The sequence below is a fragment of the Plectropomus leopardus genome, chromosome 20 (assembly GCF_008729295.1).
Source record: "Plectropomus leopardus isolate mb chromosome 20, YSFRI_Pleo_2.0, whole genome shotgun sequence".
NCBI lineage: Eukaryota > Metazoa > Chordata > Actinopteri > Perciformes > Serranidae > Plectropomus > Plectropomus leopardus.
Genome location: NC_056482.1, coordinates 14,895,575 through 14,922,938, shown reverse-complemented (window position 1 = coordinate 14,922,938; position 27,364 = coordinate 14,895,575). Strand labels below are relative to the sequence as shown.

The following is a 27,364-nucleotide window of genomic DNA, read 5'->3' as shown; positions in this document are numbered from 1 at the left end:
CACAGAAAATAAAATGAACAAAATGCACTCAGTATTTAAAATGAATTTAATATCTCAAAGGTTGACTTAACTTTTCCTAGAAGCTTTACATGTACACTATGTACAGACTAAACATTTATAGTAATGTACTAAAATATTTAATGGAGACATGGTGGTTTGAAAATAAAAAAGCAAATGTAAACCCATCCACTGAACTGTACCAAGTGCTATTAAAAGTTGCACAAAGTCTTTGTCTTTAAAAAAGTTTAGTTTTCAAGAAAAATGTAAACCTATCAAATAATTAAACTGTCAAGTCTGACATTTTTTAAGCAAGTCCCAATAGCAAAATTAGCCTTTTTTTATATATAACTTTAAATATTATGATAAAAGAACAATAATTGAAAATGCTACTGACTGATACCACAGGTTGTAAAATACTTAATCTTCAGACATTTAACAAAAAATAAAACTTCAAATGACTTTAAAATAAACTACCAGTGTCAATGTTAATGAATGTCTATTTCAGTGGAACCTCTGACTCAGAAAAAAAAGAACAAACAAAACCCATTTTCACTTTACGTTTGCACAAATCTTTCAGTAAATATGCTTTTTTTTTGCAGGGCCTGAGGTCCTATTTCATCCCCTGTTTAAGTGTATTTGCTCTTATGACAGCAATTCTCAACCTTGTGGTCAGAAGATTGTGTCTGGAGATTGACTTGAATTTACTGTATTTATTTACTAATACTGGCTTTAAATTTAAAAGAAACAAAAAAACTATATTAACCTCTGCCCGTGGAAACATAATACTATCCTGCTCACTATGCTACAATCAAATCTCTGGTGAGACTTTTGAAATAAATACATTTCCTTTCTTAACCTGAGTCATGCTGCTTTCACATGGAATCAGGCAGGCGGTAGATGGAAAAACAAAACAATCATGACACTATGTTGCAGTGGTGATACCATATTGTTAACAAAGAATGGAATAAAAATGCATTAAATATTTTTTTTGTTGTTTTTTTTTATGTATTTTCTAGTAATTTTTCATTTCAATCTCAAAATGTTGTGCAACATTTTGCTACGGTTACTGGATTAAAAAGCATTTCCTCGAATCAGTGTGAAACATTATGAAATGCTGTGCAACAGGCTTGCAGATGTCTGTCGACTACCCTGATTCCATGTGAACATATTACACATCTTTTTAAGGGGAATAAACTGCATCAACTGAAAGATTTATGCAAATTTACCATCTCAATCCTGGACTTTGTTGTTTCTTTATTCTCTGCACGATTCAGCACTGAGTCTTTTTTTTTTTTTTATCATATGGCATTAAGCTAATGACAGGAGTAAACACATGGTTACATTGTTTCACAGTTACTAAATCTATTGACTGTGGTGTAAACATGTTTCTTTGCTGCATGCAGAGCTAAAACGCTTCCTTTCACAAAGCACCAAGAATACTAAAGAGTGATGGAGACTGTGCAGCTATGTCTTAATATAACCCTAGAAGCTGTTAGCAGAGTAACATTTTAGTGTTGAAAAAATATGCTTTGTACACTATATAGTGTTTGTGTGAATACATTCATGTATTCATATTTGCTGTATCAGTGCAAATGGTTTCATTATATGGAAAACAAAATGTTCAGTACCTTTGTCCGAACACAAACAGGGCACTGACGTTCATAATAAAATATAAAAAACACCCACACAAACACAAGCTACCATCCTACAGTTTAGCAACAAATCATTAGACCTTTGCCTCTCAACAATAAAGAGCTTAAAAGTAATGCCGATTGATTATCAATTCCCAATGGTATGATGCTGTACAGTGGTGCAATCAATACTGCACATAAATGTATGAAACACTTTCTGATACAAAAATATTACTCTATAATGCGATAAACTCTGCATTGAAACAAAAAATAATCTATAAACACCAAAAGATAGATCGTGATACAGTACATAAACAATCAATATAAAGAAATAAATAACTTATAAACTGGTGCAAACAACAACAAAAAACATTTTTGCAAAATTGCCTCCACAGGATAAGATTTCCATTTTTACATTCCGGCTTAGCAGCACAGCTTCCCTTTACATCAGCTTCACAGACACAGAGGCGTCCTGGTGTCTGTTCAGTCGTCCGCTGGTGTTAATGAAACACAGCGATGTTCTCCACACACGCACGCACGCACGCACGCACCCACACACACACAGTCGTCTGCTGCCTCCATGTGGACAGTAGTTTTACCACTTGTGAACGTCACTCAGTATGTTCCTAACTGATCTTCTGCAGCAGTTTCTCCTCTATCAGTTCAAACTGCACGCTGACAGACATTTCTGCAATGAACTGGTCGCATCCCTCCTTAGTCACCTGTTTGCAGTATCGCAGGTCGATGTGACATATGCTCCCGCAGCGCTTGAAATAGGTCAGCGACTGGTCTGTGACCCTGTTACAGACTGCAGGGAGAAACGGGGTTAGGAGAAAAAAAGAACAAATGATGCGTAACAGGTGACCTGTTCTGACATAAGCTATGACACACATGGATTAATCAACCCTTTGAAAGATTCTAGGACGTGGAATCAATAGGCCTCCTTATGGTGAGCAGTTTCGGGATAAATGTGGACACATGAAGCCAGAATGCATTTTGCCTTTCAGCTCTTTCCATTACAGCCCTTTTATTTGCTGCTTTTTACATTTAATGGTATTCCAGAGAGACAACAATAATAAGATATAAGTATTTTTTTGCATTTGTGCACTTTGCAAAAATGCCATGAAATTCTATAAAAATTGATTTAACAATTTGTATATAATATCATGCCTCTGAACAAGAAGTAGCACCACTTCTCTGAAACCTCTCTAACATGGTTTCAACAGAAACTGAACATTAAAGGAGCACCTCAGCCCCCAAATGATCATTTATATATTAATTACCCATTCCATGTCAGATTTGGTGAAGTATTACTTTAAAACCCTCATGAAGGTCAGATTTATTGCAAGATTGTTTTATCAGACTACATTAGTTTTACTAAGGTGTGCAAAATGAACTGTAGCGATTTTAGATGTATTTCTTACAGTGCCTTCTAGACAAACTTTGGTTTCAGGAGGTGTTTTTATATCATTTTCTGTAGGTAACTTCTTTAACATTTGACAATGACATAACTCTGACTCAAAGGTGACGAAATATTCACTGTGCTGCACTTCACTTCTGTGACACATTCAGGTCTAAGTGTTGATTTTCAGCTAGTGATGGCTGAAAAAACAGTCACGTCTGGAAGGTAGAAGATGACTGTAAAAGCTAAGCATGTACTCTGCAGTTTATACCACTAAAGAATCTATGGAACTGATATATAAATTCACTCAAAGTATAATCCACTGTGGATTGATGCAACAACTCAATACATCCACTAAGTTCTGGATTTGACCATTAGGGGGAGCAAGTCAAATGCAGGCGGACTTACAGCCAACAACAGCAGGCTCCTACCTGACAGGTTGATGTCAGTGAGCGAGTCTCGTGTGGTCGTCCCTGCAGCGGTCAGGATGTTGACGGACTGGTCAGTGACGTGGTTGCAGTAGCTGAGGTCCAGCTTGGACAGCGAGGGCATGTAACGGATGATAAGGCGCAGAGACGTGTCTGTGATGTCCAAGCCTGCCAGACGCAGATCCTCTACATTACGCAATTTACTCCTGTTGTCCAACTGACCTGTAAAGTTTGGGGGTTTTTTTGGAAAAAGAGGGAAGTGCAAAGGAAAATTATACATATTTCTGACCATATGGATTAGCCCTGTGCAAGAAAGCTGATGTGTGAGACAAAATCATGGTTAAGTTGCTATTATGTAGCTGGTTCCATCCAACAAGTGTTACCCGTGTATCTGATGCAGCTTCATCCTCAGTGTCATAGACCTCCACTGATTTTCAAAAACTACAAATAACACATCAAGTACTTTTGCACTGGGTGACACGTTCCTTCATTACACAAAAACTGGGCACTGTAGTTTGAGTTAATCCTTACTCCTTATTAATCTGCAGCTGAAAATAGTCCTAAACAAATGCACCATTTACTCCTACATGAGTAACCTTTGCTTAAAACTACAGTACCAAGCTGTTTTGCAATATAATTTTCATATAAGTAACGTAACAAGTACAATATTCACTCCTCTCATCAGTTTCCTATTACTCCACAATGTTGCTCAATGTTCAGCAGCTCGTTCGCTAGAAGGAAATGTTTGCATTGTACGTTTCTGCAAACCATGAAAAAGTTACATTTTTCCATTTCGTAGGAATCATCATTTCTAAAGTGCGGCAGTATATGAGCTGACTTTGTCATCAGGATAAGCAGGGGACGGTGGATGGTGTGACACCTAGCCGAGATTCCAACAAACAACAAAACCAGCTATTTTTAGAAAATCACAGCTGCATTTTCAGATGCTTTATAGCCACCAAATGTGGGTGTTTTTTTTTAAATGACCCGTCACTGTGACTCCAGCGGGGATAGTGTCCCGAAAATGGAAACAGTGCTGTATTTCCAGCTGAGATTGTTAAAATCCATGTTATGATGGCTTTGTAGCTGAGAGCCATCTTCTCTGTCCATTTTGCCCACAAATGAATGAGTAAATTTATCTGTGAGTGCCAGTATTTTGTTTGTTTTTAGATACACACCACAACTGTGCACCATTAGCTTTATAAATGTTTTTGGAGTTGTGCACACTGCTATTTTTCACTAGCCAGAACTGTTCTCCCAAAATGCGGTATCTGAAGCCAAAACCTGATCTTTTCCTGACCATACCCAAGTTTCAAAGTATCCGCTACACAATAACATAAATGTGATTTATCCACGGACTACAGAAACATTTCATGCCAACGTTTGTTCTGGTGACTGGGTTGCAGCCCATTCAGCCACTAAAGCGTCAGACTGTTTAGACAGTTTGTGTGAGAATGGCAGGTTGGTACCTGGCCTGTTATCTGTGGGAGGTGACAGCAGGTCCCTCATCTGAGCATCTTTCAGTCCTTCGACCCACTGAACATCCAGAGTACGCAGAAGAGGACAACTGGAGGTGCAAAGAGCAGAGACCGCCACCCAGGAGCATCCTGACAACAGCAGCACCCGCAGACCTGCAGGGACACCGATGACATACAAAACACCACGTTAAACGCTTTTTACCTTACGCTCACACCGATCTTCTGAAAATTTTATAAAATCTGTTCTACGTGGCCACAAGCAGTATCACAGCAAGCTAAATAAACTGCACACTCACATTGACTCTGTTGAAGAAATATGACCTATTTTTTCAGTTTTTCCATCTCCAGAGTTTTAGTTAATCTGAGATTTAAAAAAACAACCAAAATTCATATCTAATTAGTCGAGTAATCCAGCAAAGAAATTTAGAAGTAACAAAGAAAAGCATCTGAAGTAAACCATCTATATTCAGGAGCCTCTGGGGATACAATTATCCATATGGAGGAGCCATATGGGGTTTGTAATTTATTAAAAGCTGCACATGCTAAGTAAACACTTTTTTAATCAAAAACTGAGACAGTAGTTTTACTGCTCTCAGTAAATTAAGTTTACAGTCTTCATCAAGGCTAATGTAGAAAAAGACATTTACTTAAAGTTTAGATAACTTTAATGTTAGTATTGTATGGTCAAGGTGGGTGATCATGTCCTCAGATCTCTACAATTAACAGGTTTAAACTACTGGAGGTAACAGCCAAACATTTGAAAATAATCCAGCAAGAAGATCACTGAAATTTTAACTTACCCTTTATATACACTTCAAAAGGTCATCAGACCCTACACATCTATAATGCGCCACTTTCTTTTTTTTGTCACCCATCTGCTTTGTGTGATTTTTACAGCGTTCCCACACATAACAAAACTTCTCCATGACTTTTCAAGGACCCAAAATATTTTTTTTCTTGCCCTTAACATGAGATTCAAACTCTATTCAGTCATAATTTCAGCATCCCACATGATGTCAGGCCATAAAGAATTTATGAATCCAACAATATAAGCCAATAGAGCTTAAAAAATGGACATGTCTAGTGGGCATTCATGAAGGGAGGGACAGGTTGCAGGGACAAAATAAAGAAACGTACAATAAATTAATAAAAACAGAACCAAAACACTGTAACATGTCGTTGCATATTAGAGCATCATCAACGTCATCAGCTACAAGAAATAAATTCATTGTTATGTAACATTAATGTAATTTAATTCATTACACACATTTCCATGATTTTTTCCAAAACTTTCAATGATTTTCACTATCTCCATGACTTTTCCAGGCCTCATCTCTCTCTGCAAATGTTCTTTATCTCATCTATTGCCTTTTAATGAAAACACAGACAGCGTGCAGAGCTTTGCCGGTTGGTTGTGTTTACCTGGCAGTCTGTTGATGAGCCAGCTGAGTTGTTTCTTGGAGATGTTGGTCCAGCTGAGGTCCAGAGCCACCGGCTGTCTCCGGATGATGCCGCTCAGCATGAGAGGTGTGATGGACTTGCAGCGGTTCAGATTGATGTGCTTCCAAAGCCTCTTGTCGCAGCACCTGGTGAGACGCGCAGCAGATATTTTACAGACGGCCGCTGTATGATGAAGTGAGGAAGACATGCTTTCAGCTGCACAGTACATCTCGTACTCACCATCTGTTCCAGGTCCTGCACACACGCATGCACACACAAAGATCTCTGTGTGTCAAGTGACTGAACACTGTCATCCACATCTCTCTTCGCATCACGTGCGCTTCGCCGTCGTTCAGCGGGAGTCTGTCCGGCGGGGGGCTGATTGGAGGGGGCCGGATCACGTGGCGCTCCATTTGGATGCATTTTGGGGGTGACCTGCAGGGGAGCGGGCGAGGGCATATTGGTGTGATCTGGGTGCTTCTGTTCCAGCCGAGTGGCGAGTAACCACGTGGCGTCTCGTTCACCTCGCGCCCCCTGTGTCGCAGCCAGTCGCCAAGGTCACTGCTGCCATTATTAAGAGGCCATCTTGGCTTTTGGTCATCTACTTCGTTCTCAGACTCGGCTTTTACAGGCCTGTGGTTCTGATTGGCGAGGCTGTCCTCTGTTTTTAGTGGGCGTCTGTTTTGATTAGCCAAACTTTCTTCCACTTTTAGAACTCTGCGGCTCTGATTAGTGGACGAGTCCTCTGTTTTTAGTGGTTTACGGTTGTGATTGGTCACAGAGTCCTCATTTTTTAGCAGTCGTCGATTGTGATTGGCCTGACCGTCCTCCGTCTTCAATGAGCCGTGGTTTGGGTTGGACAAACAGTCTTCAGTCTTAGGCATCTCCTGGTTGAACTCTTTGCTCAGCTCTTTATTGGGGAGACGTCGACGCTGATGGCGGGCCTTGTGATGGACAGTGCTCCTCTCCTGAGCTTCTCCTGATTCACTGCTCGGTCCAGCTCTGGGAGAGTTAGAGGACTGTTCACTTTCTCTAGCGGCGGATGTTCTTAGCAGTGGACTTAACAGGACTTTGGTTTTGTCCTCCGCACTGCTGTCCCTCTCTTTTCTCACTGTCTCCTCTTCCTCTCCTTCCTCGTCTTCCTCTTGGTCTTCGTCATCATACTCATTTTTCCCTTTTAGATGAATCCTATCCAAGGAAAACCCATCTTCTTCATGATCCTCCTGGTCATCCTCTTCATCACCGTGATCATTCTCTGTCTTGATGTGTCGCAGCAGCTTTGCCGTCAAAGGATCATCCAGTTTTGAAAGCTTCTTCTAAGAAATAATAGAAGACAAATAAAGTACTTGTCAGTTTAAAAGTGTGAATTTGAGGATATTCTATTAAGTTTTTACAGATTTGATTTATTATATATTGTATTTTCAGGGGAGTTAAAGGAGTTCCAAAGTGCTTTATGAAACATATCGTAATCCAATTTAACTTTAAATTTAAATTGAAAACACACCCAACAAAAATAAACAAATGGATCTTAGACTATTCTACCGTGTGTTGGTACATTTTCATAACGTTAAATTCTTCTGTTCTCGTATCTTCTACATATATTCACAATAAAATGCACGTTGTAACAATATTGCCCTTCCTTTGCAAATTACACACAGTGTGACACAGTGCAACAGAGCCTGATAAAAAAAGTGATCCACTTGCCATTGAATTGAAGATGCTCAAATGTCAATTTTTCCTTACCGCTTAAAAGCCATATTTGGTAACTTTTATAAAAAATAACTTTTTGTCATGTTTGCTGTAACTGTTGCTACATTGACACAGTATTGTGTAAGACAGATGATCTGTGGCAAAAAAACATATTCCTCTGCCTACTCTGATACTTTGTAGTACTTCTACCGGCCTTACCGCACAAAAACGAAAACTACTAATCAGAGCCGAAGTGTCTCTAACACAGCTGTCAATCATGTCAGTCACAGCTCGTGAACTGAGGTCAAACTGTCAAACTAAGCAACTTTCTCAATGAGAAAGTTTAGCTCTGGCCTGTGGGCGGTGCTTGATTGTCAGTCAGCTGTTTTCAACGTGGCAGCCAGGTCACAAACTTTCTCATTTTACAGCTTAACAGTACACTAAAATATGTTTTCTAAAACAACTGGGGTGAGAAACAAGCAGTGCAGTAACAGAATCTTGATTTATATTTGCTGAGCACTGCCCAGATTAGCAGTTTGACTGCAGTTCATAAGCGGTGATTGACATGATTGACAGCTGCGTTGGAGACTCCTCGGCTCTGACTGATTGTTTTAGGTGCGCTTCCAACAAATGTCATTAGAAGCTGTAGGAGGGAGGGAGGGACATGACTTTTTTGCACAGACTTCACAGACGTCTGTCTCATGTACTTTCAGAGTACGGTGACAGTTTCAGTTCATATAATAAAAAGTTATTTTCATAAAGTTACCAACTGTAGCTTAAATTAAATTTTAAAGTCACAATATTTAAAAAAATAAATAAATAAATAAAATTGAAATTATTTTATCAACTTCTGTTTCCAAGGTAATGATTAAACTTTGGAAGCCCTAAAAAGCTAAAAAAAAAAACATGGAAATTTAAGTTCATATGCTACCATTTCGAAATTACATATAAGAGATATACGACATTATTTATGCCATTGATGAATGCCCTTTTTCAGTATAGCTGATAAGATAATAAACATGTAAGACTCTTACCTTCTTTTTCACAATGACAGGCTCATCATTGGTGTCAAAAAGTTTCCTCTTTTTCCTTAGTGGGTTGTCCTCAAGCCTCAGTCGGGGCGTGCCATCCAGAGACAACAAGGGGGGACGTTTCTTTGGAGGCTCTTCCTCTTTCCTCTTCGGGATCTCTTCTCGCTCTGCCTTTCTCTTCACAGCAGTTGTGGTAGTCAAAGCAGTAACGGTTGCTGTAGCCACCAGCGGAGGGTCGGGCTCCTCTTTTGAATCTCGGTTTAACCGTGGCTCTTTCAGCAGCGAGCCAGGAAGGTTTGATGCATACTTGAATCCTGGCCCCCTTTTTTGCTTTGAGGCCAAAAGGTTAGAAAACAGAGCACAACTTTATTTTTCTGAGACTGAGTCAACTGTTTAATCGGTTCATGATTCAGATACATACAGATACTTACTTTCCCTGTTTTCCCAGCATGGTTACACTTTGGGCATTCCCAGCAGTTTGGCAACTCATCATTGACGACTCCGTTTGAATCTTTTACCTGAACAAAAGACAGACAGATTTAGTGGTTTTTGTGCCTGTCTATCAGGCGTAGATGGGACACATTCTGCCCCAAACACACTGCATTCTTATTAAACACAAACAATAAACAATTTGTTATTAATGAACATGACATCTGATTTCTGTAACACAAAAAAGCAGCAGATTTGACTCATTTACCTTAAGACAGTTAGGATGGACAATCTCATTGCAGATGGAGCACTCCATGAGCATAAGGTTAAACTTCTCCTCCTCGTCCTCCACTGTGTCCTCTTTCCCTGCCTCTCCACAGACGAGACACACTGCTGTGTGGGGCAGGACAGGCTGAGGAAAAAAAGACAAGACCGTTAAGATAAGGCTGCTGTATCAAATCAATATCCTCTTTTCGTGTGACTCCTCTCAGTCGACAAACTAGATAACCCACTTTCTCACAATTCTGTCATTCACAATGTTTCCATTCATTTAAAATTCAACCACAACACTGTGCTCAAGCAAGTTAGCTATCTGTAATGTTTGTGTACCTGCTACCTGTGGATTAAACAGTGTATTCAGTGAGTTTATACAGTAGGGTAAGGATGCTTTCACACCTGTAGCTAAGTTCATTTGGTCTGGACCAAAAGGACAAAAAAAAGGTTTAGTATAACCTAAAGTTATGACAGACCCAAGAGAGGAAATTTACACTTTAACACCTTGATTGACATTAGTTTTTATGTGCTTAATTCTCGTAATTACTTCAAATTATGTTGCAGAAAAAAAGAAAAAAAAAATCATTTAACACTTCCTTAAGGTACTTTTATTTTTCCTTTTTCTGTTTTTGAAAGAAGTCAAGTCAAGTCACATTTCTCAGGTTTCAAAGGGTTTCAATTTGTTTATTTATGTTCTTTGAAGTCACAAACAGCTCACAAAGAAATGATTCATTATGAGCATTATTAGTATTATTAGACTACAAATGGAGCACATATTATGAATAATGACTATAACAGCTGGAGAAAGGAGGAAAAGGAGGCGTCCTGTACAGTAATGATTCAGGGTTCATTACTGTGGGATCACTGTCAAACACTTTTAATGAACTGACAAAGAAGACTGACTCAGACTTAAGCACAGCAGTTTTAACAGCTTTTGACCTATTGGTTGCATATATAGGTTATATAACATGGCGGACATAAGATTGTGGACAGATTTCATGATCAGCATTTGGATATATTAGTCGCTTAGCCTGTCAAATCAAACTAAAATCATATATCTGCTATAATACTGTTGTTGGTTTGTTGGCTTTCACACCACAAAGGAACCATACCAGAATCTGCTGGGAAGTGAGCTGAGACCCGCCATTTTTTGGTTGTTTCAGCTGTTTGGTCGGCACCAGGGTTTGATTATCACTTTTCACTGAAGCCCAAACAAACCTGACTATCGGACAAAAAGAGATTAATTAAAACAGACCAAAAAGCTCAGGTTTGAAAGCACCGCAAGATATATAATTTGTTTTTACTTTTCTTTTCTTTTTTTTTTTTTTTTTGCTTAAATCATTATTGCTTATTCAAACATCACTGAAAGCCATGTATTTCATAGTCTGGCACCATCATATATATTGGTCATTTTATTTGATTTACATTTGATTACATTTAGTGAATTGAATGTGTCAGGAACTTAACATATTTTTGTTATAGTTATTTATATTAGTAATATTTCTATTACTATCAAATACATATACTTTCATACAGTATATATATGACTATTAGATTTAGTCATATTCTATTTTAATGATTGTTTTTGCTGTGCTTGATGGTCGCCCACCTAGAACATGGTTTTGTTTTGTGATTTAGCAAACAATCTAGATGCGTTAACAACAACAAACGGGATAATGTGGCACATCACACCATATACTCAGCTCTGAGTACTCCTTTGAAGCAGTATTAGCGCAAGTGAACATCAAGAGTGGGTTAAGCATATTGGCATATCTTAAAAGTGGGACACAGTTTCTAAAGAGCTTAAGACCACAAGTGTGGGATATTTGGGACAGAAGCCAAGTCTCTCTCGCTCTCTTGTTTATCGTGGGTAATCATCAAACTGATTCTTTCTAGTTTTATACAGTACAGTGTGTTACAGAAACAATCAAACCCAGTCTCTTTATGACTCTGTCCATGGTGCTGAAACATTTAAACACAGTCTCTGTCCTGCTGAGGTCAGTCGTTTTTACTCATGGTGACGACAAGACTCAATGATATCACTGGGATATTATTGAAGTTTTGTGTCGATTGAAGAAACAAGATATGATAATCAGTGAGCTTAAGAGGTGCTAGTAGACTGATTTTTTTTTTCTTTTACTTGATTTGTCATACAAGCGTGAAAATGGTTTTGATCGTCTCATCTAACTCTCTGCAAGACAGCAAATAGGAACAGTCCCCAAAAATGTCAAACTGTTTCTTTAACATCATGTGTATATCAAAAGAAAAATCACATGAAGAGCAACAACTTACAGCAATGCACTGCCTCATGATGCAGGACTGTTTCATTCGGCCCGGCCCACCAAACTTCTTCATGTCTTTACAAAAGTGGCACTCTCCGCACTCCGTCCGCAGGCATGCCTCGCACTTCCGACAGCGCGTCCTTCTCCTCCTGGCACCAGATGTTCCCCGACTGGCTGACAGCTTGACTGCTGATGCAGGCGATGCTGCCATCTTAGGTTTCGGCCGGTTGGGGGGCCGGGGCTGAGAGGATAAAGAGGATACAGTGTCAAGTACCTGAAATGACAGATGAATTTGTTTGTTCATAAAAGGATGCATGTATTACTTTTTTTAATATTTAGCAACATTATGCGGCTACATACAAGGTATGCTCCTAAAAAATAGTTAAGTAATCGAAGTGGACAAAAAGTATGTGCATTCACATAATAATAATGTGAAGCAAATGTGTGGTGTGTACTGCTTGAAAGGCAGCAAGCTTGCCTTATTATCTTTCATGACTTGTAAGCCTGTAGATGCTTTACAGTCAACAAACGATAGTTTATTATTAATTTGACAATTCAGCATTTTCAGATTTAAAGAGACAGTTCATCAGACCGTGAGAGAAACTTTAGACATCCACCAATTATTTATATTTTATGCTCCAGGTCAAATTTGGACTGTTTTTTTCTTCGTCTCAAGTCAGACCTTTAGAGATTCAATTCTCAGGTATTTATGACATGCGTATTTTTTGATTTTGGGGTGAACTATCCCTTTAAGTAAAGACCGATAGTAAGCTCTGAAGAGCACCTCAATCTAATGTTCTGAATTGCGATGCATTTCATTTAATGCTGGTTCTATGGCTCAATAATAAGCACTTACAATCATGTTATGTAATAAGGAAACACTCAAAATATTCTATTAAATTCAACAGGGGTCAGTGTTATGGCGGATGTAGGTGGTGCTACACAATCTGTTGTTTGCTCTTTGTAACACCAGAGTCCAAATATCCAAACACAGACACGTGCAAAAAAACAGAAGAAAAAAAAACTAAATGTGCATTCATACACAAGATAAATATCCAGAGACACAAATCTGATCACGCTGTGTATAAACACACGATTTCATGGCTGTTAAAGCACAGGATCCAGGAGAAAACAAACACATCAAGAATGTCCCTGGAGGCATCCTCCAAATTTAGCACTTCACTCGCTTGCATGTTTCTACTTCAAAGAGAAACTGCACTTATGGTTACATTTCACACATGGATCACTAGGAGCCATTATTCTGTGTTAGGGGGCGCGCAGACTGATTTATAACAGTACACATTAAATGTGCTCTATTTAATAGAACTGGGTAATGGAGATGAGGTGCCTTTGATCTCCATAACTATTGTTCTGGCGTTTTTTATGTATTCTGCTCCTTCTCAGGCTCGGAGCCCAACCACAACAATGTATTCTTCACACGAAAACCACATGTCAAAAACACTGCCGACCGTGCCACGTGAGAAAATATGTGGCGATGTGTGAGATGAAATAAACAGGGAGAAGGAGTGCGAGAGACTGCAGCTCTTGGAAATGAAGATCCGATTTCTTTAGTTACATCGGCAGTGCAGATTTTCCTAGCGTCAGCATAGCAACAGCCACGTCCCATTCCCTAACAGAACAGTCTATGACACACAGACTTGTAACCAATAAGAACTGTAATGAGACTCTCTAACAGAAAAAGAAAGCAGGCTCAATCTTAGGCATATTACAATACTTTATTCTAACAATAGCCATGAAATTGACTGACACAGGCAGTCAGATATGTGGTTACCAGACAGGATTAGAGTGAGATATTGGGGGTTGGGGGCGCAGGCTGCACCGGACTGTTCTGGGGGTATTGGTGGGGATTACAGACTGCTTCGGAGGGACACTGGAAAAGGACCAAATATCCCAGAAGAAGACACAGGGCTGTAATTTTGCCAGTTCCTAAAAACATGACACAACAGATCAGAGCTATGGTCCATCTGCTAATGCAAGATCACACTAAATAACAGGTAGCGAGACACTGTAACATCTGTTTATACCTGTAACTTAAACTGCAGGTGTAAGATACTTCAGAAAGCTGTCCATATTGTCCCCTAAATCCCCTCAAACCTCCCTCCCCCCTGCCTTTCAGTCTGTTGAGTGAGTGATCTCTAAAGCAGATATCCCTCTGACGCTCAGAATTAAATGACAGGAGTGGTTGTCAACAACACTGCCAAAGAAATAACCAGTCTCTCTGCCTTAGTAACTACTCTCTGTCACACATTTAAGTGTTTTTAATTTAGAATTAGTAGCTGTAGTTTACACACTGTTCAGAGCAGAGACATGTGTCCTCAGTGCAGGGACAGCCTCAGTAACCAACTTAGTAATTTCTTGGCTCTTCAGAGCTCATTCAGTTGGGAAACATTATGAGAAACAGACTTTAATGTTCATCGACACAGCCTCGGAGCCTCTTGAGCTACTGTGGAGAACAGTGGAAATCAATTACTGTGGATGTGCTTAACATCACCTTAAACACAGATTGAAGACAACACATACTGAGCACAGATTGCCAAAACAACAGGTCATGTTTTTTTAATCAAAAGCAGAACAAACTCAAAGTCAGACACACAGAGAACTGTAGTGTCTAAAGCCAAAAGACACTATTAAACGCTGTCCCATTTTTATGACGTAGCTGCTCAATTTATTGGGATGAAATTTCATGATTTCTTCCCCTCTAGAATACATGTGGAAACAATTATCTTGACAAAAAAATGGGTTCACAAGTTCTTGGAAGGATTAGTTTCCTGTTAAGCTTCAGAGGTGGCATATGCTGTGAAGCTGATGCTGTATTTGAGGGGAAAAAACACACACAAAAACATGTGATTGCTGTTGTACATGGTATAGCCCAGATTTAAGGAAAGCAGAACAAGTGTTACACACCAACTTTTAATAAAATCTCTAGCGTGTATAGTGAATCGGAAGCTGAGTGCTGCTGAGCAACAAAAAACAATATCAATCAGTAAAACAACTCTTTACAGAGTATGCAGAACAGGCTTTGGATATATATATATTGTGCAAGCAGTTAATAAATTAACTGTAAAGTTGTTCAAACTGGTGCTACATGCTGAACTGTTTGGGCTACACTGTGGACAACCTGCATGCACTTAAACATATATTGCATACTTTGTTGACAATCAATAGCTGTGACAGCAAAAACAGGTGCATAACACAACTTGAACAAACAGAACTGAACATTTGTTTTGGTATTTGTCAAAAGAGGAAATCAGACTCTGCAGTCAATGTTTTTCAAATCCAAATGCAGCCACAGAATGACTGTAAGGGGGTGTGGTTCAGAGTTAAGAGATATTCAAATTAACAAAACACATTTCTTGCTGTGCAAGCAAGTCTCATATTAAATCTCACAGCCATGTACCCAGAATAAAATCCAATATTCCTTCTGTAATGACTGCCTTCTTATTAACACATAACCTTTGTTGTGATCACACATATTCGAATGTGCGTATCTGGTGCTTTTACAATCAAACCATGAAAGATTAATCTTCTGCATCTACATGAATTTCCATTCCTCTGCTCCTCTGCTTTGAAACCACCAATAGCAGCCCTGAGGCTCTGAGCTATATAAACACAGCCTTCTCCTACTGCTGCTTTTACCTTACACATGCACACACACACACACACACACACACACACACACACACAAATACAAACAGATAACCTATATAAAAAAAACAAGGGGCAAAAATCAAAGCCCAGGCACAGAGGTTAGATCAAATCAATGCATTTCTCTCCAGGTAGCTCCATTTCCTCGCTGCCCTGTGATGCTGCACACTGCTCTGTCTGGCACAAGCATTCCTCTGGTGGCCTCACTACGTCTGCCTGCAGGGGTTCGGTGTGCTAACCTGCTCAGAGTCTGAGTCGTAGTCCTCATCATCAGCGCTCAGCGACATGGCCATGGCTGTTTTTTTCACGCAGCGTCCAGCTCACAGAGAACTGACATGGCTGCAGTCTCCTCCTCCTTCTACTCCTGCTACTGCTGTCTGGCCTACAGCCCTCCCTCCTACTCTAAAGCTCCACAATACCACAAGCAGATGTAGGAAACACAGAGAGCCTGCCTCATTAATATGGATCCACTCCCTGGAAAACGGGAGGGGTGTTTGGGAGCGCAGGGCCAATGGGAGGCAGCTGTGCATCAGAATATGTACCGGGGGGTGTCTGCTTCTGACCAATGACGAGAGGAAATGCAGAGAAGATGTGGACATATTCATGATGGGTATCACAGGGAGAGGAGAGCAGGCTCTGCACAGCCAATAGAGCCAGATGGCATCTCATTACAAAAGGCAAACACAAAGAGGCCCCACCACCAGCAGCTGGCCTTTGGAGGGATGGGTGGGGGTGAACCGGAGGGTCCATGAGACCAATAGAGATCACCTCCATACATTCATGTACAGCACATCCCATCCTACCACCTCCTGTTGAGGCTTCTCCGCCTCTTACACACTTCATTCATCAGTTTGAACAATTAACTATTAACAGGAAATCAAACATACAAACATTTACAAATTAAAATGTATATTTTTGTTAACTTAGGTTAAAATGCCTGAGCACATGCTGTATATGGCACCACTATTATATCATAATGCAATGCAGGTCAGAGAGAGCATTGAAATTAAACACTACATCCGTGTATTGTACATGAACAACTGTTTTGACCTTTTTAATACTATGAAGAGGTTGTTTTTCTTTTTAAGTTTAACTAATGAATGTAAAAGCCTTGATTCTGACCCTCGTACAGCCTCCTGCTCACCTCAAGACACCAGGATTAATTATATTAAGGCACCTCTACCCTGTAAGTGTTTACAGCAATTTAAAGTTCACAATATTTCAATTTCACATGGACTTTGTCTAAGGAGGTAATTTGTGCAGCATACTGAAGCCCAAAAGGCACTTGCATAAGTAGTGCTTGAGTAATGAGCATCTGCACTGGCTGAAAAATGTGATTTAAATTTTCCTTTATAAGTTCTAAGTATGTCTGAAGTAAGCTTGAAACAATGAGTTGTGCATCTGGTCTGAAAAATGAAAGAGAATAATGAACAGTTCAATTGAAAGCTTGTTTTCTGATCCAGAGCAAATACTACAGTATGTTAATGACAGCAAAATACAGCATATGGAGGTATGTGTGTGACAGACAGCAAAAATAAATAAAAAAAACAAATTATTTACTTCATTAGACAGTACTGCAGCCTGTTTAGGGAAAATTCTGACAAGTGAGTACATCTACTGCACTACTAAGTGTTGAAGTAAGAGAGGGAAGAGAGAATAAGGGATAATGTCAAGCATGGAAGTGTGAACAAAAGAATTCAGAGCTGATTATTTCTAAGATTTTTTGCATGACAATCAAAAATTGAAACTACAGATTAATGAGAAATGAACAGGGTCAACCTGGCAGTGCTTTAAATAAACTCTGCCCTTTTCCTTAGTAATACATCACTACACAACTAAAGTAGCACCATTCTACTACTAATAACAGTTCTAAACCAAATTAAATCAAATGATACTAAAAACCAAACCTTCTTTGAAAACACGTCAGATTTATCAAATGCAACATTCTATTTACAGTTTTTATCTTTAACTGTGACATTAACGTACTGTTTCATACCATTACTTGTTTTCCAGAGTCATCAGTGGGATGTGGCTGTACTGTCATCACTCACTCATTGTAACTCATTAAAGGCATATATTGCGCTCCAAAGTGGGCTTGGGCATTATTTCAGTATTACAGTATACCCGGGTATTTAGAAATCTTGATGGTATGATTTTGAACAATAACATATTTACACATCCAACTCTGTGAATTAAGTTTATGTCAACCGACCCAGAGTTGGTGATTGTTGGACCAGTGGGCTGACTACCTAGATGAATTACAAGACTAACAAATAAAGTTTTTGTGAGTTTTATTTTGTTTCTGTTGAGTTTTTTAGTGAGTGTATTTTACAATGAGTTAACAAGACAATTAAGCCAAAAATAGTTTTAGATTAATGATTAAGAGAAATTTCAATACAGGAGGTGTACGGTCGTATTTCTCTGTTTAATAAAGGAAGAGTTTGTAATGTCTATTTGTTAGACCGAAAAAGCTAAGAGGGCTTGCAGAACGTGGCAAATTCACTGGTTGATATTGTAATAGATACCACCCAAGCATACGCCATATAAATCAATGAAAGTAAAAATGTTGTCGACAATGCAAAGAAAATTTCACAAAATTAACCTTTTAGGTGAAACGTTTCAAAATGTTATTGCAAAACATTGTCAAGTGACAAATGCATCAAAACTCACTTTATAAAATTGTGTTTTTTTTCTGTTGTATTGAGTCATGATCAACCCAAATTTAAGTACATACCAAGCACCATCAACTTAATTTAAAAGCCAAAAAATTCAAAAAAAGCACACCATTTCGGGCAAAAGCATTAGAAAAGTCTCAGAGTGCAGCCGACATATTCTTACCTTTATAGTTTTCTTGGGCCAGTGCACCACAGGAACTCCAGTGATCGCTAATTTGGGGTCATCATCGGCATGTTCTTTTAAGACAACCTAGACAGCCACGGAGAACAAACAAAAGTCAAGAGAACTCTGATGTGAATGTTGGTGTTCTATGATGATCTCTATGATCATCTTTTCTTCCTCACCTTCATGTCGTCCAGCAGTGCTTGTGGGTTCTCGATCCCCTCCGGAACACATTTCTTATTTTCAGGGAGCGACTCCAGCTTCTCAACCAGCGTCCTGAGTCCGCTCAGTTCAAACTCTGTCAAATGAGTCCATTTATTCTGAGACTCCGAGGCTGGAGAGTCAGAGGGAGTTTGGGGGAACTCTACAGAGATGGAGCCGGGATTACAGCTGTCCTCTGAGTCAACAGATAAAACAGCTTTGAGGTGTTGGCCCCTCCGGTTATCAGGAGAGCAGGGGCCATCTGGGGCACTTCTCTCTGGTTTTTCACCCTGGCCTTCCCTGACGTGAGTCTCACAGGAATCCTCGTTCATGTCCTGGCTCCTGGAGTCAGAGGAGGGGCTCCCTGTGTTTGCCTTTGTCTCATAGTCTGAAGGGACAAAAGAGCAAAAGAAATCAAATAACTTACACGTATCCACGGTATATTTTTCTTTGTATCGGAAGGATGCTATGAACCGCAGAGATAATATAACTAGAAGAGCAAAGAGTGACTTGTGTGATCAAGCATGGCATTGAAACAGCATGAAATGTTTGATTGTAAATGCAGCAGGTAATCCATAATGCCCCCTCTTGTGTTTGTCCAATAATGAGCAGCTGCATTTCTCAATTTCACTCACCCGTTAGTACAGCCTCTTTGCGGATCTCCTGAGAGTAATAGGAGCGTTTGGTGAGGCAGTGCAGGTATCTCTCCAGGACATACCAGCATATCTCATAGTAGAAGGGGAAACGAAACTTGGAATTAACCTGAAAATAAGAACACAGACAGGTCATATTCAATACTTTTTCCCACAAAATTTGGCCTAAGAGTTTTGTGTTATGAACTTTTATGTACCACCAAGTAAACTGTAGTAACTTCTTAACAATATATTTTCTTCTTAAGAAAAATCAAGGTGTCTGCAGGTATCAGACACTTCAATAGAATTGTTTTTAAGACCTTTTCAAGATAATTTTAACCAAATTTAAGACTAAGAATTTGGGGCAAATCATTTTTTTCTTATTCAGACATTGGTAGTGTATATATTTATGTAGGAATATTGTTATCAGAGTGAGTACGATAATCTACATTTTGCCAACAGGTAAGTGTAAGTTTAAAGTAAAAGACAATATTAGGCTGAGTGAAAGGTTTAAAAATGTGTAACATTAGAAATGTGGACTTTCATGCAGAAGAACTTGACTCATTTTTTTAAGAAGAAATTAAAAGATGGATATATGAAATTGGATATCATGTTTGTGGCAATTAAGACCTCACAAATTTACATGTCAGACTATTGAATGAATTTTAAGGCCTAATATTTATATAAAATTGAATTTATGACTTTTTAAGGAACACCCTGAAAACAAATCTAGAATCAACACATAAAGTGATATTACATTTGTCAAAATTAAGGTATCAGTAAAATATATATTTTATTCCATTTCAGAAATATATTTACAATAAAACACATTTTCACATTAAAAAATTTATCTTTTTTTAGATGCATAACATTAAGTGTCTTTACATAACATTCTGAAGCTTCTAACATCTTACAACACACACACCTTCCTGACTTTTCACATGTATTTTTTGTCATTTTGTCGCTGCCAAAAATTTTGCCCTTTGACTCTTTTCTCTTATTTCTCTCTCAATCTCAGCCCAATAGATTCCTCCTCCACCCCATCTCTCATTCTGCTGTCTCTACAGGTGAACTCCTCACCTTCCCCTGGTTCTCGAGAGATTGATTTATCCAAGGTAGAGTTTGCTGTTTTGCGGCGCAGGCCACAGCTCTGACACACAACGGAGAATGCAGCAAGCTTCCTACCTTAGTCCTGTTCTCTATCTCATGGATGGTAAGCTGCATAGGAATATTGAAGCTGTGCAGAATATTGCCTCCGAACACCAGCGTGTCCTCTGGAGTGTAGACAGCATGAATCCATCCTTAATTAAAAAAGACATATATAGAGATATGAGGAACATAGAGAATGTATGCAGTTGACACAGCTGAATATACATTATAATAGTCAGGTAAAGCTTGGCATTACTGTTCATTGAAGTGGGAGCTAATCTTTTCCTGCTGACTACTTTGAAAGAACCATGCCAACACACCAGATGGGATGAAGAAGGTGTATCCTTGCTTAAGCTCCACTCTCTGGCATCCATCAGCTCGGTCTCCCAGGAAGATATCGCTCTGCTTGCCCGACAGGACCCAGTCCTCATAAAGGGCAAGGTTATGAGGGGTTGGAGGCACGAGCCAAAACACCTGAGGAGAAGCAGAGATGTTTTATTTAGAGGTTATACTGTACACCCGTGGCCAGCTCAGGTGAAATATCAACTCTGAAACTATGAGCAAAACTGAATTTTTCTGGAAATATTACAATACATGCTTTTTTCCTAATTTCTCCCCTTAAAAGAATATTTTACCCCCCAAATGATCGTTTGTATATCAGTTACTCATCCCATGTTATGTCAAATTTTTTAGCATGCCATAAAATTACTGTTTCTTGTCAATGGAGTCTGGCATTAAAGAGAGCAAAGATAAGTTTCACTTTCCAATGAGTTCCCCATTGAAAACTGCTTTCTGGAAAATTGCTGAGCATGTGAATGGATAAATAAGGCTTGGATTATACTGTCGGAGTTGTGTGAGAGTTTATAAATTGGTGGTTGATATAGTTTTGCTTTTGTTATACACAGTCACCTATGACTTCTCGGTTTTTGGATTCTTCATTCACTGGAAGTAAGCAAGAAAAACGCAGTTTTCCTCACAAATCCAGCATAATACAAGGAAACTGACATACAAATGGCCATGTGAGAGATGAAGTATTTCTTTGATGTTAAATAAAAGAAACACTAATTAACGAAGAAGAATGTATGAAATATTAGATAAGCTATCAGAGACTAGCATGAACTTACTTTCTGTCCCTTGAATACATGATACCAAACAGATGTTCCCCCAAAATCGATGTGGAAGTCTGTGTAGCAGCCCTTCACACTCATCAAACAATACCTGCAGCAGAAAAAGAAATGACAGAATAATGCAAAGAATCACCTTGTAGACAAGTAGGTTGTGAGGAAATAAAGGTAATAAAAAGTAACTGACATCCATGAAAAGAAAAAACACAACTCAAACGATTAGAAAGCAGCAGTCACCATAGTTTTGTTTTGCTGGAAACAGCTCTCAGAAAACACCACTAGAAATCCCTCACAAGAGCACTACAGCACAGAAAATTGTTCACAATGGGACGTCTCTCCTCTGGAAATTAATTGAAGAATGATTTGCACTCTGAGATAAATTATTCAGTAATTTATCTTGATGGGAGCAGTTCTGTTTATCTGAAAATAATCTAACGCACAAGGAGAATACAGAGGAAAAAAAATACCAAACAGATCCATACGCAGAGTTACAGCTTGCATCCCACACAGAGATGATGGCAGATTTTTTTAAACAAATAGAGCTAGTTGGATGGTTGGCTGCAACCAACAGTTCAAAAACCTAACAGCAAATGTTAAGCTCATGCTGAGTAGTGTGGTAACATTATGCCAGACTGTAGTTCTGCTCCTTCTCCACCAATGCTAATAAACTTATGTGACTGTCTGCACCAACAACAGGTATCATTGTAGCAGCAGAATAACAGCTGAACTAAACACTAGTGGTGACACTGAAATTAAGCCTGTTGGAGTTTGCAAAAATAATCATGGAAAGTGGATATCTATGTATTTATTCCATTATGTATGACACAATCCCTACCACGAGCATTCACCTAACTATGGGTGCTATTCAATCAAAATAATTAAAATCAATAAATATAAGTCAACAGAGGGACAAAAGGGTAGAGGGTCGGGTTAGCAGGGTCTCTGTGTGATGGCAGGTTAAGAGGAAAGCCACAATTGGTTTTGACTCTGAGCCATGTACAAATGCTGGGAGCTGATTGGTTGAGAGGCGTCTGTGCAGTAAGACTACAGCTGTTATAAAACCATCCTCCACTGTGGAAAACTCTGCTGCCTAGCAACAATCAAGAGCACTTACAGGAGATGGATAACGCCGACCCTGTGCAGCAATAAATGAGACATTCAGATGGGAGGGGAAATCATATTTACTGCCTATGAAGCAGCAATTTTCCTCTAAGTATTTTCTATATCTGTTACTCAGAGGCTGACATACAGCTCAACAGAGATTTTTGTGAAAGCAGAAATCCAGTCAAATCATACCTTTGGACTTTAGGGTACTTCATGTCTGAGATTACATTAGTGGCTTCTGTTTGGCTGTGTTTCAGATCAGGAGGCCACATGTTGTCCACCCAGTCCACTTGATCCACCTGTGAGACCACAGTGCTGTTAGTCACACTTTCTCTGAATTTGTGAACATCATGCAACCTTTTACAACATCAGACAGAGTGTTGTGTTGTGTTGTGTTACCACTGTGGGGCGCTTGATGAGGTTCTCCAGCTTCGTGTGGCTGAACTCTAAGCTGATGACATTGAAGAGTTTGTCCCGCTCTTCCTCGGGTGTTTCATAATAACGGACAAACTGAGCCATGCTCATTTCAGAGCCTTTCTGAGTGCTTACGTCCATGACATCCACTGACCGACGACTGCCTGCAAATAACAACCAGCATATTATTTTGAGATATATACAGAGTAAATGTGCTTTTTTGATGGATTTTCTCATGAATACGTTGCTTCTTATGCATGTAATTCCCCATTTTACCCACTAGATGGAGCAACTATGCTCCAATCCTATTCTGACTTCATGTATTTCAGGTTTCACTTAACACAGCTGGATTTAAATGAGAAAGAAAATTGCTCTTGATGACTTTTTAAACATAAAAAATTATAATAATTGATGTTAAAAAAGTGATTGATGAAATTGATGAAAAAATATCTAGTTTTAAGGACATACATAAAATAGACAATATGAGAAACTACATATGACAAGCAGAAAAATTGACAGTTAACTGTACGTGTCTGTGTTCATATTACAGACACGTACACAATTAATACGTATTACACATATTAATTGTGTAATATGAATATACCACAATTATGATTTTTTTATATATATATATACGCATTGTTTAGATTCATCCTCCTTCTGATGGGTGCAACATTTTACCAAAAAAGCATTTTTTTTAATTCATAAAAATTGTTCCATTGTGTAAACAAAAGGTTCTTTAGTTTCCAGCAATATGGGGAAGCCATTTTTTTTATTATATTAACATTTGATCACTGAGCCCAATATGTTTTTGATCAATTTGTTAGTTTATGTACATGGTTTTTGATCTAATTAATGGACTTGGTAAGGTGAGAAGTAGTTTTTTTTCCCTTTATTTCATTAAGTGCTCTTATCTCGAAGTCTTGAGTCCCCCAGGATATGTGGTAATTAGGATGGTGTCCCAGGTGTCATCAGTTAGTTAGTCAGCTCAGGAAGATGCCAGCACACAGTTTTTTAACTGCTTTTGTTTGCTTCAAGTATTTTGTTGTTACTTTGAATTATTTTGGGTTATCATCACTGGTATCTTTAGACTGGAATGTGAAAATCAACCTGCTACACAACATTTAACCATGGTAAATAGCACAACTCAACACTGATCTGTTTATCCTTTTTATGTGGAAATCAAGTTGGACTCTCTGCTGACCGTCTATATTTGGAAACTAGAAGCCACTATAGGGGCATTTTAGCTGACATTAGCACAAGTTTTTTTTTAAATCTGTACTGCAGAACCCATCATAGTTAGTGCAGTTTGAACATGTTTTCATAAACCGGGCTGTGGAGGCAAACATGACAATGAATGAGACTATATGATACTTCTAAGACAACTCAGATCATCGCAGATGTTCCCAGAACCTGAAATTCACTGACCTCCCTATTTTTTTATTCTTTGAATTAGCAGCTTCTAGATGCACATATGCTTTTGGTTGTTCTTTAACAACTATGCTATATGCATACATTTAGTGTGTATGTGTTTGTGTAGCATCCTACTTACCAACTAAGCCTTTAACTTCACTGACTGTAAATTCAGGATCCGGCATTCTGTGTAAGAGAGGGCTTGATGTCACTCAGTTCATATATATTACATGTGTAGTCAAAAACACAGGCAAATATAAAATGGGTTCATACAACACTGTCACTCACTGTCAAGGATTATTGTTAATAATAGGGACTGTTCGTTATTTCTGAGGGGGGTGCAAAAAGATGGAGGCATGTCAAATAGTTTTTGAAACACTGGGGAGGGACTCATCAAAATCACTATTTTCTATGTCTCATTTAACAGCAAGGCTTATTTCAACTCCAGAATTACTAATTTATATTGGAGGGAGGGTCATGCATTTTAAGCTAGTCACTCAGGGAGGCTTAAGAAAAAATTGACGATAAGTAAAGAACAGTCCCTTACAGCAATGGCCACTCACCTGATCCCCAGTCCATCTTTCTCTTTAAATATGAGCGGGGTCCTGAGAGCCTCCCTTTGCACATATTCATAAGAGAAGTCTGCAAGTATGGACAAAAGTATTTAAAGGAAAACATATGCATCTTACAAAATAAATAATAAACACCAACAAAGACTATTATGAAATATGATATGTTACTTTACCTTTACCCTCCATGCAGAGGACAAATTTGGCGCTGTAACTGTCACTCACAAGCTTCTCCTCCACACTGAATCCTCTGATGTTTGCAATTTCCTCTACATCGGACAAATCCTCATTTTCATCATACATCCTCCTACAGATGGAGCGCTGCCATTGAAAACAAGATAATTTGTATGATATAAATGAAACTCTTTCTGCCATAACGGCCCCTTTATCTCCATAAACAATCAATATGGCTGATGATTTAACATTTATTTCACAATAATTTTAAAACTGAAGTAAAGAGTTATATTTAATTCCTTACTTGTAGCATCATTGTTCCTTAAATGTGACGTCAAGCAGAGTAACAATTGATTAATTATTTTTTAATTAACTAATTAAAAAACAATTTACACTCTTTTTGTCATATGCCACCCTTCTGTCTCCATAAACATCCAGTATGACTGATTATTAAACATTTATTGTATTCCTAACTTTAAAACTGGAGTAAAGGGCCATATCCATTTCTTTAACAGTAGCATAATTTTTCTCTAAATGTGATGTCAAGCACAATAAGTGTCAGACAACAACACCTGACCTGGGAAAACAGTTTGTCGGTCAAAAAATAACTAAATTGAAAAATAATAAAATACTACGATAAAATTTAAAAAAAAATAAAATAAAACAATTATACTTTTAAAAAAAACTTGTCCTGGGAAAAGGCAGTCGTTGGTGTGTTATCCTATAATATTACATGAACAAATAAAACACCAGTGGAAAGCAAACTCTTTCTGTCATAGACAGCGCTTCTGTCTCATAAACACCCTGAATGAGTCAATAAACAATCATATTTCTAATTTTAAGACTAGAGTAAAGGGTCATATGCAGTTAAAATACATAAAAGTAATAAATTAATTTTTTTAAACATGTCCTGGGAAAAGACAGCCTATGGTATGTTAACGCTACATGAAAAATGAAAAAAAATGAAGCACGCATGGAAAGCAAACTCTTTTGACTTTTTGTCATTGACAGCCCTTCTGTTTGATTTTTTAACATTTATTGTATTCCTAACTTTAAAACTGGAGTAAAGGGTTATATGCAGATTATTCATAGTAGCATCAATTTTTGTGACATCAAGCACAATTGTTTCCACTCGTCCTGGGGAAAACAGTTTGTCAATTTTTAAAAAAAAGAAGAAGTAATGAAAAATTAATAGAAAATTAAAATATAAGAAAAATAAGAATATGAATACTAACACTACTATTATTACTGCTACTACTTATAACAACAATGATAATAATAATAATAATTTAAGAGAAAACACAGCCGTTTGGACGCTATCCCACATCGTTACATGTAAAAATAAAACACGCGTGGAAAGCGAACTCTTTCTGTCACAGACCACCCTTCTGTCTCCATAAACAGCTCGTATAACTGATTATTACACATTTATTTCATCCTAACTTTAAAACTGGAGTAGGGGGTCATATGCAGGTCTTTAACAGTAGCATCATTTTTCCTTAAATGTGACGTCAAGCACAATAACCATTAAACGACACTTGTCCTGGGAAAAGACAGCCGTCGGTACGTTACCTACAACGTTACATGTATAATGTTTGCAGTATTTAATCTGGAGGTGCTTTATCTTGTTGTAGCTGCGATACGCTCGCTGAACTATTACAATTACACATTTATAACACCCACAATGTGAGAGCTATCGTTTCTCCTTATGGCCGCTACTTTCACAGCTCAAGTGACTTGACAAACATCCCCAACGTTTACAAACGTTAGCTTAGCTAACTAATTAGCTCGCTGCCAATCTCGCTTCATAAGCTAACGTTAACACGGCAGATGGTACACACCAGCCTGCGTCCAGATTCAGCACACGTTTCCGCGGCCTGAGCCATCGTCCCTTATTAATGTTTTCCAGTCACTCGGTGTCGGGAGAGCATCTTCGTGCGCAGTGAAGTTAAAGAAACACTTAGCACGCTTTTCAGGTTCAAAACAAGGGAACCATG

The 27,364-nt window shown here is 38.5% G+C and overlaps 1 protein-coding gene across 3 annotated transcripts; it reads right to left on the bottom strand.

Moving 5' to 3' along the window:
* Positions 1-28: 28 nt before the first annotated feature.
* Positions 29-27,364, bottom strand: LOC121959647 (lysine-specific demethylase 2B). 3 transcript variants are annotated; one of them, XM_042509072.1, is made up of 21 exons: positions 27,209-27,364; positions 25,370-25,514; positions 25,188-25,266; positions 24,764-24,810; positions 23,197-23,375; positions 22,990-23,096; positions 21,694-21,787; positions 20,890-21,043; positions 20,606-20,721; positions 19,424-19,550; positions 18,770-19,176; positions 18,588-18,674; positions 12,094-12,324; positions 9,797-9,940; positions 9,531-9,617; positions 9,103-9,438; positions 6,620-7,695; positions 6,362-6,525; positions 4,931-5,092; positions 3,465-3,683; positions 29-2,439 (listed from the first exon to the last, which is right to left on the bottom strand). In XM_042509072.1, the coding sequence occupies exons 1-21, from the start codon at positions 27,251-27,253 to the stop codon at positions 2,258-2,260; spliced, it is 4,188 nt and encodes a 1,395-aa protein (XP_042365006.1). In that variant the 5' UTR covers positions 27,254-27,364; the 3' UTR covers positions 29-2,257. The 3 variants fall into 3 exon arrangements, with proteins under 3 accessions (XP_042365006.1, XP_042365007.1, XP_042365008.1); XM_042509073.1 differs by having other exon boundaries at positions 9,103-9,429; XM_042509074.1 differs by having other exon boundaries at positions 2,323-2,439; positions 3,442-3,683.